The following is a 20,691-nucleotide window of genomic DNA, read 5'->3' as shown; positions in this document are numbered from 1 at the left end:
CTCCGACAGTGCGGCGCTCCCTCAGCGCCGCCCCTCCGACAGTGCGGCGCTCCCTCAGCGCCGCCCCTCCGACCAGTGCGGCGCTCCCTCAGCACTGCACTGGAGTGTCAGCCTAGATTTTTGTGCTCGAGTCTCTGGAGTGGGACTTGAACCCACAACCTTCTGACTCAGAAGCAAGGGTGCGATCCACTGAGCCACAGCTGACGCAGTTAGTAAAAAGTAATTGTACCCAGTCTTAATTCTAAGCAAGCGAGCAATACCTTTTGAAAACGTGAAGGACCTCTTCTCATAATGCTCTGTTGCCTGCTGCAGTTTTGTGTGGCGAGTCGTTGATAGAAAACGAGAGATGATTTTTTTTTTTTTAGTTTTCCTCAACCGAATTCCGTCACAATATGCAACAATCCAACAGAAACGGGGAGAGAACTTTTTAAAATTTAAGACCAGCTGTGAAATCTTAAAAGGACGGTTCGCATAATTCGAGCAGAACCTGCGTAGAACGTACAGCAGAGAAACAGGCCATTCGGCCCAACCGAACCGTGCTGACGTCTGTGTTCCAAGCGATTTCTACATTGTAAATAACGCCAGGCGTCCCGTGTATTAACGGCAAACTGTTGACGGCCCTCGTGTTCAGTCCACTCCCGTGGCTCGGGGGGAGCCGGCCGCCCTGTTCTGGTAACTGGGGGACTTTTGACCAACGTTCTTTCTCGGGGTCCGGCTTTCTTTAATGTTTAAGTTTTGCGCGTCGTGAAACTGAATGGGTCGCACAGACCCTTTTTTAAAGGGGCCGGCACCCAAAAAAGAGGAAATTGTGGGTGGCGGGGTGGGAAAGTTGCTTTTGACATGTTTGTGAAAACATGTATTTCCAGGAATTTTCTTGCTTTTTATATTTAAAAAAAATGCTGAAGTTTTACATTGTGGAATTTTTCACGTGACTTTTTGAAATCTTGTAGGGTTGTAGCTGAAAAGGCCATTAACTTCTTTCCTGTTTGATGTAGGGCCTAATGACTACAGTTATCAGCAACCATCGTTTCCCGAGCAAGGCTTTGATAGGCCTTACGAGGATTCCTCAGCACATTGCTACGAAGGAGGTATATATAATATATACCTTCACACCCACACACATACACACGTTTTACCCCCACCCCCCCCCAAATTAAACTTATCCTTCTCCCCCACCTACCCCCCCCCAACCCCTACCACCAAGCTCATGTAGCACAATAGTTTGGCTGTTGCCGTGACAACGTAGCTCAAATTAATTCCCTCACCCAATGCTTACAGAAGTAGTTTTAACATTTCTAACTCGTAATTTTTTTTAATAATTTGCTTTGGAAAAACTTAAACACACATGCGTCGCTCAAAGTAGAAAAGAACTTAAAGATTAACACATACGCACGCGCGCACACACACGTCCCTCGGGTCAGTATTTTTGGTATGTAAGTGCCTGTAAGGAAACGGCTTGCTGACATTTTTTTTTGTGTAGCTAGTCTGTGCTCTTTGTAGCTGTCTTTTTATTTGTCTCTTTATTTTATAGTGTAGCTACGTTCTAACTTTTCCCGTTACAGTAAGTGTACCGCTTGGTTTAATTTCGCAGGGTTGCTGAAAAAAATGCTGCCGTTTAAAGCGTGCAAAGATTGCTTGACTGCAGGTTTTGTGTGGCCGAATCCGGTTTTGTTTGATTTTTATTTATTTTTTTAGCTGTGTTTTTCTCTCTCTCTCCTCTGTACCAAACTTGCATCTTCATTTTCCCTCATCTGTTGTGCTTCGTTGATGCCCGCAGCTCGTTTCGAATTGAAAGATAACGGTGCGGCCACGCGCGTCTTTTGCAGGTAACTCGCAGTACGGCCAGCAGCCAGATGCCTATCAGCAAGGGCCTCCGCAGCAGCAAGGCTATCCACAGCAGCAGTACACGGCTCCGCAAGGTTACCCGGCGCAGCAGCACGGCTATGGTAAGCAACCAGTCAGGACATAGAAACATAGATGGGAGCAGGAGTAGGCCATTCGGCCCCTCGAGCCTGCTCCGCCATTTAATGAGATCATGGCTGATCATCCAAATTCAGTACCCTGTCCCTGCTTTCTCCCCATATCCCTTGATCCCTTTAGCCTTAAGAAATATATCTAACTCCTTCTTGAATATATTTAATGAATTGGCCTCAACTGCCTTGTGTGGTAGAGAATTCCACAAGTTCACCACTCTCTGGGTGAAGAAATTCCTCCTCATCTCTGTCCTAAATGGCTTACCCCTTATCCTTAGACTGTGACCCCTGGTTCTGGACTGCCCCGCCATCGGGAGCAGCCTTCCTGCATCTAGTCTGTCTAAACCTGTTAGAATATTATAAGTTTCAATGAGATCCCCTCTCATTCTTCTAAACTCCAGTGAGTACTAGCCCAATCGACCCAATCTCTCCTTGTACGTCATTCCTGCCATCCCAGGTATCAGTCTGGTGAATCTTCGCTGCACTCTCTCCATGGCAAGAACATCCTTCCTCAGATAAGGCGACCAAAACTGCACACAATACTCAAGGTGTACTCATTAGGCCCTGATGATCATGACGAGGATTCACGCTGGTTTGTTAATTACTCTTTTATGATTTAAAAAAAACCCAAATCCAACGCTGGTATTCGATGGTAAGTGGGATCGTGCAGCATTAAAAGCAGGCCGTTCAGCCCATCGTGCCTGTGTGCCCACCTCTTTCTGAAAGAGCTCTCCAATTAGTCCCACTGCCCTTAAAATAAAAACAGAAAATTGCTGGGAACACCCGGCGGGTCAGGCAGTGTCTGTGGAGAGAGGGAGCAACAGTTAACGTAAAGGCCGCCGACCTGAAACGCTGACTGTTTCTCTCTCCGCAGAGGCTGCCCGACCCGCTGAGTGTTTCCAGCATTTTCTGTTTTTATTACAGATTTCCAGCATGCGCAGTATTTTTGCTTATGTATCAGTCCCACTCCCCCCTGCCCTTTCCCTGTAGCCCTGCAAATTTTTACTTTTTGAGTATTTATCCAATTCCTCTTTTGAAAGTTACTATTGAATCTGCTTCTTCAGACAGCGCGTTCCAGAGCATTACAACTCCCTGTGATTTAAAAAAATATATATATATTCTCATTCCCCACTGGATTTTCTAAGTAGACTGTAATAGGTTCTCCATCCTCTTTCACCTGATTCCATGTTTCCAGTCAGCCTGGTAGGTGCGACACATTATTTCTTCTTTTTTCTAATGTTCTCCTCTCGCCTCTCTCCTCCTGAAGGTGGTGACTTGTGCTGGGGCTAAGGTCCTCTGGCCACTGATGGTCCACAGGTGCCTATTCAAGTAGCCATCCTTTTATAGGGAGCACATGGTGAATCCTCTACATAATCTCCCAGTCTGGTTTGGATCACTTGAGTGGGCTGGGGAGGAATTTTCCTGAGAGATTTTTCCCCTGGGTTTTCTGTCTCTTTTGAATGCCTCTCCCAGGAGATTTCACGGCTGCGGGGCTGGATGGGGGGGGTGGTGCCAGGGGAGGCGGTGGTGGTGGTGTTCAGTGTTCTCTCTAAGCTGCGCCGTGCCCTGTAGCTCCCACGCAGCTGGCTCACCGACTTTTAAATAGGAAAAACCGCACACCCCAAAAATATATTCAAGGGAACATTGGTGGTGTTGTGTGGGGCAGGCTTGATGGGCCAGCTGGTCTTTTCGTGCCCGTCGTTTTCGGTAGCCTTTTGCCATCTGTTCAGGATATCCAATCTGATCCTGTACTGTTAATTCTGAAACTGAGACCCGTGTGCCACCAGGCTCGAGATAGCGACGAGACACATCCTGGACCTGGGGCACAGGCTGATTGTGGAGTCCCGGAGTACCAGCCAAGCTGATTACCACGCTGAAACTCGGAAGACTGAATCTGAGTGATGCTGGGAGCTTTCTGATGTGTATGGGTATCATTTACTCACTCAGCCATGCAAAGCTCCGTGCTGTATTTTCTGATGCTCGTGCTATTCTCTAGACCAGTGGTTCTCAAACCTGGGTCAGCGGAGACGTTCCACGGGTTACTGTACTGAACCCTGCACACACAGCCCTGTGCTCCTGTACTGAATCCCGCACACATCGCGCAGGAGATGCAACACCTGCCCTTATACCTCCCCCCTTCCCACTGTCCAGGGCCCCAAACACCCCTCCCAGGTGAAACAGCGATTTAGTATACTGTATTCACTGCTCACGATGTGGTCTCCTCTACATTGGGGAGACCAAACGCAGATTGGGTGACCGCTTTGCGGAACACCTCCGTTCAGTCCGTAAGGGTGACCCCGAGCTTCCGGTCGCCTGTCATTTTAATTCACCGCCCCATTCCCACTCAGACCTCACCGTACTCGGGCTCTTGCATTGTTCCAATGAAGCTCAGCGTAAACTCGAGGAACAGCACCTCATCTTCCGATGGGGCACTTTACAGCCCTCGGGACTCCATATTGAGTTCAACAATTTCAGATCATAACCTCGGCCCCATTACATTTTTACTTTTTTATCCACACAGCCCTGTGCTCCTGTACTGAACCCCACACATAGCCCTGTTACTGTACTGAACCCCACACATAGCCCTGTTACTGTACTGAACCCCACACACAGCCCTGTTACTGTACTGAACCCCACACACAGCCCTGTGTTACTGTACTGAACCCACACACAGCCCTGTGTTACTGTACTGAACCCACACACAGCCCTGTTACTGTACTGAACCCACACACAGCCCTGTTACTGTACTGAACCCCACACACAGCCCTGTTACTGTACTGAACCCCACACACAGCCCTGTGCTCCTGTACTGAACCCCTCACACAGCCCTGTGTTACTGTACTGAACCCCACACACAGCCCTGTGTTACTGTACTGAACCCCACACACAGCCCTGTTACTGTACTGAACCCCACACATAGCCCTGTGCTCCTGTACTGAACCCCTCACACAGCCCTGTGTTACTGTACTGAACCCCACACACAGCCCTGTGTTACTGTACTGAACCCCACACACAGCCCTGTGTTACTGGACTGAACCCCACACAGCCCTGTGTTACTGTACTGAACCCCACACATAGCCCTGTTACTGTACTGAACCCTGTACACAGCCCTGTTACTGTACTGAACCCCTCACACAGCCCTGTTACTGTACTGAACCCCACACACAGCCCTGTGCTCCTGTACTGAACCCCTCACACAGCCCTGTTACTGTACTGAACCCACACACAGCCCTGTGTTACTGTACTGAACCCACACACAGCCCTGTTACTGTACTGAACCCCTCACACAGCCCTGTTACTGTACTGAACCCCACACACAGCCCTGTGTTACTGTACTGAACCCCACACACAGCCCTGTTACTGTACTGAACCCCTCACACAGCCCTGTTACTGTACTGAACCCCACACACAGCCCTGTTACTGTACTGAACCCCTCACACAGCCCTGTGTTACTGTACTGAACCCCACACAGCCCTGTTACTGTACTGAACCCCTCACACAGCCCTGTTACTGTACTGAACCCACACACAGCCCTGTGTTACTGTACTGAACCCACACACAGCCCTGTGCTCCTGTACTGAACCCCTCACACAGCCCTGTTACTGTACTGAACCCACACACAGCCCTGTTACTGTACTGAACCCCTCACACAGCCCTGTTACTGTACTGAACCCCACACACAGCCCTGTGCTCCTGTACTGAACCCCTCACACAGCCCTGTTACTGTACTGAACCCACACACAGCCCTGTGTTACTGTACTGAACCCACACACAGCCCTGTTACTGTACTGAACCCCTCACACAGCCCTGTTACTGTACTGAACCCCACACACAGCCCTGTGTTACTGTACTGAACCCCACACACAGCCCTGTTACTGTACTGAACCCCTCACACAGCCCTGTTACTGTACTGAACCCCACACACAGCCCTGTTACTGTACTGAACCCCTCACACAGCCCTGTGTTACTGTACTGAACCCCACACACAGCCCTGTTACTGTACTGAACCCCTCACACAGCCCTGTTACTGTACTGAACCCCACACACAGCCCTGTTACTGTACTGAACCCCACACACAGCCCTGTGTTACTGTACTGAACCCCACACACAGCCCTGTTACTGTACTGAACCCCTCACACAGCCCTGTTACTGTACTGAACTCCTCACACAGCCCTGTGCTCCTTTACTGAACCCCACACACAGCCCTGTTACTGCACTGAACCCCACACACAGCCCTGTTACTGTACTGAACCCCACACACAGCCCTGTTACTGTACTGAACCCCACACACAGCCCTGTTACTGTACTGAACCCCTCACACAGCTCTGTGCTACTGTACTGAACCCACACACAGCCCTGTGCTCCTGTACTGAACCCCACACACAGCCCTGTTACTGCACTGAGCCCCACACACAGCCCTGTTACTGTACTGAACCCCTCACACAGCCCTGTTACTGTACTGAACCCCTCACACAGCCCTGTTACTGTACTGAACCCCACACACAGCCCTGTGTTACTGTACTGAACCCCACACACAGCCCTGTTACTGTACTGAACCCCACACACAGCCCTGTTACTGTACTGAACCCCTCACACAGCCCTGTTACTGTACTGAACCCCACACACAGCCCTGTTACTGTACTGAACCCCACACACAGCCCTGTGCTCCTGTACTGAACCCCACACACAGCCCTGTGTTACTGTACTGAACCCCACACACAGCCCTGTGCTCCTGTACTGAACCCCACACACAGCCCTGTGCTCCTGTACTGAATCCCACACACAGCCCTGTGCTCCTGTACTGAACCCCACACACAGCCCTGTGCTACTGTACTGAACCCCACACACAGCCCTGTGTTACTGTACTGAACCCCACACACAGCCCTGTGTTACTGTACTGAACCCCACACACAGCCCTGTTACTGCACTGAGCCCCACACACAGCCCTGTTACTGCACTGAGCCCCACACACAGCCCTGTTACTGCACTGAGCCCCACACACAGCCCTGTTACTGCACTGAGCCCCACACACAGCCCTGTGCTACTGTACTGAACCCCACACACAGCCCTGTGTTACTGTACTGAACCCCACACACAGCCCTGTGCTACTGTACTGAACCCCACACACAGCCCTGTTACTGTACTGAACCCCCCACACAGCCCTGTGCTACTGTACTGAACCCCACACACAGCCCTGTGTTACTGTACTGAACCCCACACACAGCCCTGTTACTGTACTGAACCCCACACACAGCCCTGTGCTACTGTACTGAACCACACACAGCCCTGTGCTAATGTACTGAACCCCACACACAGCCCTGTGTTACTGTACTGAACCCCACACACAGCCCTGTTACTGTACTGAACCCCTCACACAGCTCTGTGCTACTGTACTGAACCCACACACAGCCCTGTGTTACTGTACTGAACCCCACACACAGCCCTGTTACTGTACTGAACCCCTCACACAGCTCTGTGTTACTGTACTGAACCCACACACAGCCCTGTGCTCCTGTACTGAACCCCACACACAGCCCTGTGCTACTGTACTGAACCCCACACACAGCCCTGTTACTGCACTGAGCCCCACACACAGCCCTGTTACTGTACTGAACCCCTCACACAGCCCTGTTACTGTACTGAACCCCTCACACAGCCCTGTTACTGTACTGAACCCCACACACAGCCCTGTGTTACTGTACTGAACCCCACACACAGCCCTGTTACTGTACTGAACCCCACACACAGCCCTGTTACTGCACTGAGCCCCACACACAGCCCTGTGTTACTGTACTGAACCCCACACACAGCCCTGTTACTGTACTGAACCCCACACACAGCCCTGTGTTACTGTACTGAACCCCACACACAGCCCTGTTACTGTACTGAACCCCACACACAGCCCTGTTACTGTACTGAACCCCTCACACAGCCCTGTTACTGTACTGAACCCCTCACACAGCCCTGTTACTGTACTGAACCCCTCACACAGCCCTGTTACTGTACTGAACCCCACACACAGCCCTGTGTTACTGTACTGAACCCCACACACAGCCCTGTGCTACTGTACTGAACCCGTCACCGCAGTCGCGCACGAAAATTTCCAGTCCCTCGCCAGTCCGCTGCTAACGATTGGCCTGATCCTCATCCAATCGCCGCGCAGCGTCTCGTCAGCAAACCATTCCGAGTGATAATTCCTGGTCACATGCGACCAGCCTGAACTTGGCCACGCCCCCTCTCCTGTGTGCCTGATCGGCGGGAAAATCAAATCAAAAAAGCATTTGTCTGCCATGGCAGCTGAGTGGGTAGGGAAATATCAACTTCTAAATATATATTATATTTAGTGTTGGAATTAAACTTTAGATGGGGGTCTGTGATTACTAATCGATTTGAGAAAGAAGTTTGAGCGCCCCTACGTGAGACCAGTTTTTTTAAATTCATCCCAGGATGTGGGCCTCAGTGACAGGGCTGGTATTTATTGCCCATCCTATTTGGCAGAAATTGGACATAGAATTATAGAAGATAGGAGCAGGAGTAGGCCATTCGGCCCCTCGAGCCTACTCCGCCATTCAATGCGATCATGGCTGATCATCCAAATTCAGTGCCCTGTCCCTGCCTTCTCCCCATATCCCTTGATCCCTTTAGCCTTAAGAAATATATCCAACTCCTTCTTGAATATATTTAATGATTGGCCTCTACTGCCTTCTGTGGTAGAGAATTCCACAGGTTCACCTCTCTCTGGGTGAAGAAATTCCTCCTCATCTCTGTCCTAAATGGCTTACCCCTTATCCTTAGACTGTGACCCCTGGTTCTGGACTCCCCGGCCATTGGGAACATCCTTCCTGCATCTAGTCTGTCTAGTCCTGTTGGATTTTATAAGTTTCCATGAGATCCCCTCTCATTCTTCTAAACTCTAGCGAATATAAGCCCAATCGACTCAATCTCTCCTCATACGTCATTCCTGTCATCCCAGGTATCAGCCTGGTGAATCTTCGCTGCACTCCCTCCATGGTAAGAACATCCTTCCTCAGATAAGGCGACCAAAACTGCACACAATACTCAAGGTGTGGTCTCACCAAGGCCCTGTACAACTGCAGCAAGATATCCTTGTTCCTGTACTCACATCCTCTCGCTATGAAGCCCAATATACCATTTGAATCTTAACCGCCTGCTGCACCTGCATGCTTACCTTCAGCGACTGCTGCACAAGGACACCCAGGTCTCGTTGCACTTCCCCTTTTCCCAATCTATTGCCGTTCAGATAATAATCTGCCTTCCTGTTTTTGCCACCAAAGTGGATAACCTCGCATTTATCCACATTGGGCAGATGCAGTATAATCACCCAACCTGTCCAAATCATACTGGAGTTTCTCTGCATCCTCCTCACAGCATACACACCCACCCAGCTTTGTGTCATCTGCAAACTTGGAGATATTACATCTAGTTCCCTCATCTAGATCATTAATATATAATGTGAATAAGTGGGGTCCTAGCAACGATCCCTGCGGTACCCCACTAGTCACTGCCTGCCATTCGGAAAAAGACCCGTTTATTCCAACTCTTTGCTTCCTGTCTGCCAACCAGTTCTCTATCCAAGTCAGTACCTTACTCCCAATCCTATGTGCTTTAACTTTGCACGCTAATCTCTTATGCGGGACCTTATCGAAAACCTTCTGAAAGTCCAATTACACCACATCCACTGGTTCTCCCTTATCTATTTTACCAGTTACATTTCAAAAAATACCAGTAGATTAGTCAAGCATGATTTACCTTTTGTAAATCCATGTTGACTTTGTCCGATCCTGTCACTGTTTTCCAAGTCCTTTGCTCTTGCATCTTTTATAATGGACTCTAGCATTTTCCCCACTACTGATGTCAGGCTTACCGGTCTATAATTCCCTATTTTCTCTCTACCACCTTTTTTAAATAGTGGGGTTACATTAGCTACCCTCCAATCCATGGGTACTGTTCCAGAGTCTTTAGAATTTTGGAAGATGACCAGCAATGCATCTACTATTTCTAGGGCCACTTCCTTAAGTACCCTAGGGTGTAGATTATCGGGCCCTGGGGATTTATCGGCCTTCAATCCCATCAATTTCCCTACAAATACTGATTTCATTCAGTTCCTCCCTCTCATTAGACCTATGTTCCCCGACATCTCTGGGAGATTATTTGTGCCCTCCTTTGTGAAGACAGGACCAAAGTATGTATTTACTTGGTCTGCCATTTCTTTGTTCCCCATTATAATTTCCCCTGATTCTGACTGCAAGGGACCTATGCTTGACTTCACCAATCTTTTTCTCTTCACATATCTCGAAGCTTTTGCAGTCAGTTTTTATGTTCCCTGCAAGCTTACTCTCGTACTCTATTTTCCCCTTCTTAATTAATCCCTTTGTCCTCCTTTGCTGAATCTTAAACTGCTCCCAATCCTCAGGTTTGCTGCTTTTTCTGGCCAATTTATATGTCCTCTCCTTGGATCTTATGCTATCCCTAATTTCCCTTGTTAGCCATGGTTGAGTCCCCTTTTTTGTTTTATTTTTATGCCAAACAGGGATGAACAAATTCTGTTGTTCATCCATGCGAGCTTTAAATATTTGCCATTGCCTATCCACCGTCAACCCTTTAAGTAATGTTCCCCAATCCATCCTAGCCAACTCGCGCCTCATACCATCGTAGTTTCCTTTATTTAAATTCAGGACCCTGGTCTCTGAGTCAACTACTTCACTCTCCATCTTAATAAAGAAATCGATCTCATTATGATCGCTCCTCCCCAAGGGGCCTCTCACAACAAGATTGCTAATCAATCCTTTCTCATTACTTAATACCCAGTCTAAGATGGCCTGATCTCTAGTTGGTTCCTCGACATATTGGTCCAGGAAACTATCCCGTGTACACTCTAGGAATTCCTCCTCCACAGTATTGTTACTAATTTGGTTAGCCCAATCTATATGTAGATTAAAGTCACCCATGCTAGCTGCTGTGCCCTTATTGCACGCATCTCTAATTTCCCGTTTAATGCCATCCCCTACTGTTTGGGGGCCTGTATACAACTCCCACTGACGTTTTCTGCCCCATGGTATTTCTCAGCTCTACCCATACAGATTCCACATCATCAGAGCTAATATCCTTCCTTACTATTGTGTTAATCTCCTCTTGAACCAGCAATGCTACCCCACCTCCTTTTCCTTTTTGCCTGTCTTTCCTGAATATTGAATACCCCTGGATGTTGAATTCCCAGCCTCGCTCACCCTGGAGCCATGTCTCCGTAATCCCAATTATATCATATCCGTTTATATCTATTTGCGCAGCTAATTCATCCACCTTATTACCACCTTATTACAAATGCTCCTCGCATTAAGACACAAAGCCTTCAGGCTTGGTTTTTTTAACACTCTTAGGGTTTTTAGAATTATTATTTGCTGTGGTCATGTTTGATTTACACCCTTGATTTCTCTGACTGCCACTACTTTGCTTTTATCCTTGCTTCCCTTTCCTCTGTCTCCCTGCACAGGTTCCCAACCCCCTGCCATTTTAGTTTAAATCCTCCCCAACAACACTAGCAAACACTCCCCCCAAGGACATCGGTACCAGCCCTGCCCAGGTGCAATACGTCCAGTTAGTACTGGTCCAACCTTCCCCAGAACCGGTTCCAATGTCCCAGGAATTTGAATCCCTCCCCCTTGCACCATTCCGCTAGCCATGTATTCATCTGAAATATCCTTCTATTTCTACTCTGACTAGCACATGGCACTGGTAGCAATCCTGAGATTACTACCTTTGAAGACCTATTTTTTAATTTACCTCCTAACTCCCTACATTCAGCTTTTAGGACCTCATCCTGTTTTTTACCTATATGCACCACGACAACTGGCTGTTAACCCTCCCCTTCCAGAATGCCTTGCAGCCGCTCCAAGACAACCTTGACCCTTGCACCAGGGAGGCAACATACCATCCTGGAGTCTCGTTTGCAGCCGCAGAAACGCCTATCTATTCCCCTTACAATAGAATCCCCTATCACTACACCTCTCCTGCTCTTTTTCCCCCCGTCCTGTGCAGCAGAACCACCCATGGTGCCAGGAAGTTGGCTGCTGCTGCCTTCCCCTGATAAGCCATCTCCCTCAACAATATCCAAAGTGGTATATTTGTTTGAGAGGGGGATGGCCAGAGGGGTCCCCTGCACTACCTGCCTGCGCCTACTACTCTGCCTGGCTGTCACCCATTCCCTTCCTGCCTGTGCAGCCTTTACCTGCAGTGTGACCAACTCATTAAACGTGCTATCCACGACGTGCTGTCCTCAGCAACGCGAATGCGCCAGTATGTATCCATTTGCCGCTCCAGCACCGTAATGCGGTCTGTCAGTAGCTGCAGCTGGATACACGTCCCGCATACATGGTCATCAGGGACACGGGAAGTGTCCCTGATTTCCCACATAGTGCAGGAGGAGCATGCCACGGGACAGAGAGTGGAGAGAGTCAGTTCAAGCTGTCACAGGACAGAGTGGAGAGAGTCAGTTCAAACTGTGACAGGACAGAGAGCAAAGAGAGTCCGTTCAAACTGTGACAGGACAGAGTGGAGAGAGTCAGTTCAAACTGTCACAGGACAGAGAGCGGAGAGAGTCCGTTCAAACTGTGACAGGACAGAGAGCGGAGAGAGTCAGTTCAAACTGTGACAGGACAGAGAGCGGAGAGAGTCAGTTCAAACTGTGACAGGACAGAGAGCGGAGAGAGTCAGTTCAAACTGTCACAGGACAGAGAGTGGAGAGAGTCAGTTCAAACTGTGACAGGACAGAGAGTGGAGAGAGTCAGTTCAAACTGTCACAGGACAGAGAGTGGAGAGAGTCAGTTCAAACTGTGACAGGACAGAGAGTGGAGAGAGTCAGTTCAAACTGTCACAGGACAGAGAGTGGAGAGAGTCAGTTCAAACTGTGACAGGACAGAGAGTGGAGAGAGTCAGTTCAAACTGTCACAGGACAGCGAGTGGAGAGAGTCAGTTCAGACATAGAGTAGATTCAATTTTCCACCTCACTGCCCAGCACCATGTCAACTCTTCTGTGGCACGCTGGTGTAATGGTTATGTTGCTGGTCTAATAATCCAGAGAATGTGGGTTCAAATCCCACCCTGGGCAGTTTGGAAATTTGAATTCAATTTTTAACAATTTTTTTTTTAAAGTTCCTTTCGGTAAAAGTGACCCATGAAGCTGTCGGATTGTCATTTTCAAAAAAAGGAAACCCCCAACTGGGTCACTACTGTCCTTTAGGGAAGGGAAGATAGTCTGGCATTTCTCCAGCGCCTTTCACCACCTCGGGACGACCCAAAGTGCTTTACAGCCGGTGTAGTCCTGTTGAAGCGTATCCTGGACACAGACTAACGTTGCAATGTCGGAAACGAACCTGCCGTCCTCCCCCCCCCCCCAAGGTCTGGGCCTATTCGTGACTCCAGTCCCCACACCAACATGATTCACTCTTAACTGCCCCTCTGAAAGAGCTGAGCGAGTCACTCCGTTGTAGTGGTTAGCACTGTTGCCTCACAGCGCCAGGGACCTGGGTTCGAATCCGGCCTCGGGTGACTGTCTGTGTGGAGTTTGCACATTCTCCCCGTGTTTGCGTGGGTTTCCTCCGGGTGCTCCGGTTTCCTCCCACAGTCCAAAGATGTGCGGGTTAGGTTGATTGGCTATGATAAATTGACCCTTAGTGTTAGGGGGATTAAATACGGGGACAGGGTGGGATATGTGTAGGGGTTACGGGGATCGGGTGGGATATGTGTCGGTGCAGGCTCGATGGGCCGAAATGGCCTCTATCTGCATTGTGGGGTTTCTGTGATTCTGTGAATAAGGGGCTACTCTTTCAAAACTGAGATGAGGAGGAACTACTTAATTCAGAGGGTGGTAGGTCCATGGAATATGCTGCCCCAAAAAGCTGTAGAAGCTACATCATTACATAAATTTAAAACAGAAATAGACAGTTTCCTAGAAGTAAAGGGAATTAAGGGTTACGGGGAGCGGGCAGGAATTTGGACATGAGTCTAGGTTCGGATCGGTCATGGCCCTGTGGGTAGCGGAGCGGGCCCAGGGGCTGTGTAGCCTGATCCTGCTCCTATTTCATGTGTCTAATTCTGTTAGATTCAGGAGATGGTTCTGTGATAGTAGATTGGCGGTTAGGATCAGATCAGCCATGATCTTACTGAATGGCGGAGCAGGCTCGAGGGGCCGATTGGCCTACTCCTGCTCCTATTTCTTATGTTCTTATGGTGGGAGGGAGCTGAGAAATAGGGGGCGTAACCTTAAAATTAGAGTTAGGCTGTTCAGGGGTGATGTCAGGAAACATTTCTTCACACAAAGTGTAGTGGAAACCTGGAACACAAAAATTAGGAGCAGGAGTCGGCCATATGGCCCCTCGAGCCTGCTCCGCCATTCAGTAAGATCATGGCTGATCTTCGACCTCAACTCCACTTTCCTGCACTATCCCCATATCCCTCGATTCCCTGAGAGTCCAAAAATCTATCAATCTCAGCCTTGAATATACTCGACGACTGAGTCTCCACAGCCCTCTGGGGCGCAGAATTCCAAAGATCCAAAGAGAGTGGTGAACCTGTGGAATTCTCTACCACAGAAGGCAGTAGAGGCCAATTCATTAAATATATTCAAGAAGAAGTTGGATATATTTCTGACGGCTGAAGGGATATGGGGAGAAAGCAGGGACAGGGTACTGAATTTGGATGATCAGCCATGATCGCATTGATTGGTGGAGCAGGCTCGAGGGGCCGAATGGCCTACTCCTGCTCCTATCTTCTATGTTTCTATGTAAGAAATTTCTGAGCTCAGTTCAAAATGGCCGACCCCTTATCCTGACACTGTGATTCCGAGTTCCAGACTCTCCAGCCAGGGGAAACAACCTCTCAGCATCTACCCTGTCAAGCCTCTTCAGAATTTGATATGTTTCAATGAGCTGTTGAAGTTGAGGAATGGGCCTTGGTGTGAGTGAGGATAGCAGTGTTTTGGATCAGCTCAAGTTTACGGCCAATAGCTTAAAGCAAAGCTGCTATTGCACCAGACAAATTTAATAGCCAGGTTTATTATGTATTAAAAAAGACTTAAAAATAAGGATTTTTTTTTTTTTTTACAATATACATTTTAATTGTTGAAAACAGTCTGCATCTCAGCCATGGCTCAGTGGGCAGCACTCCCGCCTCTGAGTCAGAAGGTCGTGGGTTCCAGTCCCACTCCAGAGACTTGAGCACAAAAATCTAGGCTGACTCTCCCAGTGCAGTGCTGTGGGAGCGCCGCACTGTCGGAGGTGCCGTCTTTCGGACGAGAGGTTAAGCCGAGGCCCCGTCTGCTCTCTCAGGTGGGCGTAAAAGATCCCATGGTCACTATTTCGAAGAGGAGCAGGGGAGTTTTCCCCGGTGTCCCGGGGCCAATATTTATCCCTCAAAACAGATTATCTGGTCATAAGAACATAAGAAATAGGAGCAGGAGTAGGCCAATCGGCCCCTCGAGCCTGCTCCACCATTCAATAAGATCATGGCTGATCTGATCCTAACCGCCAATCTACTATCACAGAACCATCTCCTGAATCAAACAGAATTAGACACACGAAATAGGAGCAGGATCAGGCTACACGGCCCCTGGGCCCGCTCCGCTACCCACAGGGCCATGACCGATCCGAACCTAGACTCATGTCCAAATTCCTGCCCGCTCCCCGTAACCCTTAATTCCCTTTACTTCTAGGAAACTGTCTATTTCTGTTTTAAATTTATGTAATGATGTAGCTTCTACAGCTTTTTGGGGCCGCATATTCCATGGACCTACCACCCTCTGAATTAAGTAGTTCCTCCTCATCTCAGTTTTGAAAGAGCAGCCCCTTATTCTAAGACTATGCCCCCTAGTTCTAGTTTCACCCATCATCGGGAACATCCTCCCCGCATCCACCCGATCCAACCCCTTCACAATTTTATATGTTTCAATAAGATCGCCTCTCATTCTTCTGAACTCCAATGAGTAGAGTCCCAATCTACTCAACCTCTCCCCATATGTCCATCCCCTCATCCCCGGGATTAACCGAGTGAACCTTCTTTGTACTGACTCGAGAGCAAGTATGTCTTTTCTTAAGTATGGACACCAAAACTGTATGCAGTATTCCAGGTGCGGTCTCACCAATACCTTGTACAACTGAAGTAATACCTCCCTATTTTTATATTCTATCCCCCTAGCAATGAAAGCCAACATTCCATTGGCCTTCTTAATCACTTGCTGCACCTGCATACTAACCTTTTGAGTTTCGTGCACCAGGACCCTCAGATCCCTTTGTACTTCAGTACTTTCCAGTTTCTTGCCATTAAGATAATAACTTGCTCTACGATTTTTCCTGCCAAAGTGCATAACCTCACACTTTCCAGTATTGTATTCCATCTGCCAAATCTCTGCCCACTTACTTAGCCTGTCTATGTCCCCTTGCAGGTTTTTTATGTCCTCCTCACTCACTACTTTCCCTCCCATCTTAGTATCATCTGCAAACTTTGATATGTTACACTCGGTCTCCTCCTCCAAATCGTTAATATAGATTGTAAAGAGTTGGGGACCCAGCACTGACCCCTGCGGAACACCACTAGTTACTGATTGCCAGTCTGAGAATGAACTATTTATCCCAACTTTCTGCCTTCTGTTAGATAGCCAATCCTCTATCCATGCCAGAATATTGCCCCCAATCCCGTGATTTTTTATCTTAAGCAATAATCTTTTGTGTGGCACCTTGTCAAATGCCTTTTGGAAGTCTAAATACACTACGTCCACTGGTTCCCCTTTATCCACCCTATATGTTACTTCCTCAAAGAACTCCAGCAAATTTGTCAAACATGACTTCCCCTTCATAAAACCATGCTGACTTTGTCCTATTAAATTATGATTATCCAAATGTCCTGTTACTGTCTCCTTAATAAGGGACTCCAAAATTTTACCTACCACAGATGTTAGGCTAACTGGTCTATAGTTTCCAGCCTTCTGTCTACTGCCCTTTTTAAATAAGGGTGTTACATTAGCAGTTTTCCAGTCTGCCGGGACCTTTGCTGAGTCCAGGGAGTTTTGGAAAATTATTACCAATGCATCCACAATCCCTATCGCCACTTCCCTCAAGACCCTAGGATGTAAGCCATCAGGTCCAGGTGATTTATCCGGCTTGAGTCCCATTATTTTACCGAGTACCACTTCCTTAGTGATTTTGATCGTGTTTAGCTCCTTCCCCCCATTGCCCCCTGTTTGTCCAGTGTTGGGATATTCTTAGTGTCCTCTACTGTAAAGACTGATACAAAATATTCATTCAGTGTTTTTGCCATCTCCATATTTCCCACCATTAATTTCCCGGTCTCACCCTCTAAGGGACCAACATTTACTTTAGCCACCCTTTTTCCTTTTATATAACTATAAAAACTCTTACTATCTGTTTTTATATTTTTTGCTAATTTACTTTCATAATCTATCTTCCCTTTCTTAATCAATCTTTTTGTTATTTTTTGCTGTCTTTTAAAGTTTTCCCAATCCTCTATCCTCCCACTAGATTTGGTTACCTTATATGCCCTTGTTTTTAGTCGAATACTATCCTTAATTTCTTTACTTAGCCACGGATGGCTGTCTTTTCTTTTACACCCTTTTCTTCTCAGTGGAATATATATTTTTTGGAAGTTGTAAAATAACTCCTTAAATGTACACCACTGATCATGTATCGTCTTACCCTTTAATCTATTTTCCCAATCCACTCTACTCAATTCCGCTCTCATACCTTCATAGTCTCCTTTATTCAAGCTTAGCACGCTTGTTTGAGATCCAACCTTCTCACCCTCTAATTGAATATGGAATTCAACCATGTTATGGTCACTCATTCCAAGGGGATCCTTTACTAGGACATTTTTAATTAATCCTGTCTCGTTACACAGGACCAGATCTAAGGTTGCTTGCCCCCTGGTCGGTTCAGTTACATACTGCTCAAGAAACCCATCCCTAATACACTCAATGAACTCATCCTCAAGGCAGCCCTGCCCAATTTGATTTGTCCAATTAATATGATAGTTAAAATCCCCCATAATTATAGATGTTCCCTTATTACAAGCCTCAACTATTTCCTGATTGATACTCCGTCCAACAGAGTTGCAACTGTTCGGAGGCCTATAGACTACACCCACTAGTGTTTTTTTTCCCCTCATTATTCCTTACCTCCACCCAAACTGTTTCATTATCCTGATCTTTTGACCCAATATCATTTCTCTGTATTACAGTGATTCCTTCCTTTATTAACACAGCCACCCCACCTCCCCTTCCTTCCTGATCGTTAAATAACCTGGTATGTTTAATTCCCAGGCATTGTCACCCTGCAGCCATGTTTCTGTAATGGCCACAAGATCATACCCATATGTAGTCATTTGAGCCATTAACTCGTCTATTTTGTTACGAATGCTACGTGCATTCAGATAGAGAACTTTCAAATATGTTTTGTGACACTTAGTTCCTGCTTTTGCCCTTTTTATTACTGGAGTGTGAATCGGCTGCGAAACTGGGAAGTACAATATTTCAGTGTGTTTGATTGATTTGAAATACTTTTCTGCTTGCAGGTCCTTCACAAGCTGCTCCAAGCCAGTACACCAGCTATCCACAAGCTCAAGGTCAGCAGTACGTAGGATACAGACCCCCCCAACCTGGCCCCCCACAGCAGCAGCAGAGGTCCTATGGGTATGACCAGGTACGGGACGTGTGGTGTGTTTACGCAAATCAATGTGGTCCCCACGTTACAGGAAGGATGTGATCGCACTGGAGAGGGTACAGAGGAGATTTACGAGGATGTTGCCAGGACTGCAGAATTTTAGCTACGAGGAAAGATTGGATCGGCTGGGGTTGTTTTCTTTGGAACAGAGGAGGCTGAGGGGAGATTTAATTGAGGTGTATAAAATTATGAGGGGCCTAGATAGAGTGGATAGGAAGGACCTATTTCCCTTAGCAGAGAGGTCAATAACCAGGGGGCAGAGATTTAAAGTAATTGGTGGAAGGATTAGAGGGGAGTTGAGGAGAACTTTTTTCACCCAGAGGGTGGTGGGGGTCTGGAACTCACTGCCTGAAAGGGTGGTCGAGGCAAAAACCCTCATCACATTTAAAAAGTACTTGGATATGCACTTGAAGTGCCGTAACCTACAGGGCTACGGGCCAAGAGCTGGAAAGTGGGATTAGGCTGGAGAGCTCTTTGTCGGCCGGCATGGACACGATGGGCCGAATGGCCTCCTCCTGTGCCGTAAATTTCTATGATCACATTTATTTTACAAACAGGAGCCTGATGTGCTGGACTGAAGCACATTGTTGTACTTAAGTGTAGAGGTGGAAAATTCAGCCCAACAGTCTGGATGAAGCATTATAATTGGTGTCAATGTGCTTTGGGAAGGGAGTTGGGGGCCAACATCAGCCAGAATTTTTGCTTCTGATCTTTTATCAGAAAATCCAGTCACTACAAAACTCAATAAGTGAATAAAGGATCTGGCTCAGCTGTGATGCCCACGCAGTCGAATGGCCGGTCGACGGTCCTCCTGCAGGCTTGCGTATACTCCTTGGGGAAGGAAACCGAGGGTGCCTGATGGATGTGGGGTGGTGGAGAGGAAGGATTTAAAACCAAAATCACCTTTCAGGGGAGCTAGTTCAGAGTGGGATGTGCTGAGATCTGGGGGCATCGTGTCAGCTGTGACTCAGTGGGCAGCACCCTCGCCTCCGGGTCAGAAGGTTGTGGGTTGAAGTCCCACTCTGGACACTTCAGCACGAAGGCTGACACTGAGGGGACGCTGCACTGTCGTTTTTCAGATGAGGCTCCCCGTCTGCCCTCTGGGGTGGATTTAAAAGATCCCGTGGCACTATTTCGAAGAAGAGCAGGGGCGATATCCTTGATGTCCTGGCCAATATTTATCCCTTAACTAACATCACTAAAAACAGATTATCTGGTCATTACCACCTTGCTGTTTGTGGGAGCTTGCTGTGTGCAAATTGGCTGCCGTGTTTCCTACATTACAACAGTGACTGCGCTTCACAAGGTACTTCATTGGCTGTAAAGTGCTTTGGGACGTCCTGAGGTGGTGAAAGGCGCGATGGAAATAAAAGTTTTTTCATTTTATTTGCTGTTCTTGGCCCAGTTAGACCAGACAATGGAAATAAGAAGACTGGGAATTCTTAAAAACAAAACAAGTTTAGTTTACTTGTCCATTTCATAATCTATCGAACCGATGAATTAAATGTTGTGGACATTGAAGTGGGAGAGGGTGCAGTATCTCTCATGCTCAAGCATCAATCTTCCCACCCCAAAGTGTTTGCGGTCCAGCGGTATTGCCTGATATTCTAACTCTCCGATAGTTAGTTCCTAGCCAAGGCCACCCGATGGGGTACAGAGTACTCCCGTCCCCGAATGGAGGAAACTCCTGCAAAAGCAGTCCTGACAGCAGCAGTGCATTCCCCATCAAGACTATCGACAGGAGACATGAAATGTCTACAGTCCCCAAACTGACCGAGCAACTGGACGGGAGAAGGGGAGTCGTGTCCTAACTCGCACCAAGTCCTGTTCACCCCTCACCCCCTGTGCTCACTGAGCGACATTGGCTTCCCGTTTTCGCAGCGCCTCGATCATAGAAACATAGAAGATAGGAGCAGGAGTAGGCCATTCGGCCCCTCGAGCCTGTTCCGCCATTCAATGAGATCATGGCTGAT

The 20,691-nt window shown here is 47.9% G+C and overlaps 1 protein-coding gene across 5 annotated transcripts in view; it reads left to right on the top strand.

Annotated features, from left to right (window-relative positions):
• ss18 (SS18 subunit of BAF chromatin remodeling complex) overlaps positions 1–20,691 on the top strand; it is a 114,610-nt gene that overhangs the window by 71,365 nt on the left and 22,554 nt on the right. For 4 of the 5 annotated variants that reach the window (XM_085992242.1, XM_085992246.1, XM_085992245.1 and 1 more), the window contains 2 exons: positions 1,827–1,946; positions 18,570–18,697. In XM_085992242.1, coding sequence (XP_085848368.1) covers positions 1,827–1,946; positions 18,570–18,697 — 248 coding nt within the window. Of the gene's footprint in view, positions 1–995; positions 1,089–1,826; positions 1,947–18,569; positions 18,698–20,691 lie in introns of all 5 variants that reach the window. The other variant, XM_085992243.1, reaches the window with a different exon arrangement.

The sequence above is a fragment of the Somniosus microcephalus genome, chromosome 7, assembly GCF_052327205.1.
Source record: "Somniosus microcephalus isolate GS21.2 chromosome 7, FLI_Smic_1.0, whole genome shotgun sequence".
Classification (NCBI taxonomy): Eukaryota; Metazoa; Chordata; class Chondrichthyes; order Squaliformes; family Somniosidae; genus Somniosus; species Somniosus microcephalus.
This window is presented reverse-complemented; position numbering and strand designations above follow the sequence as displayed.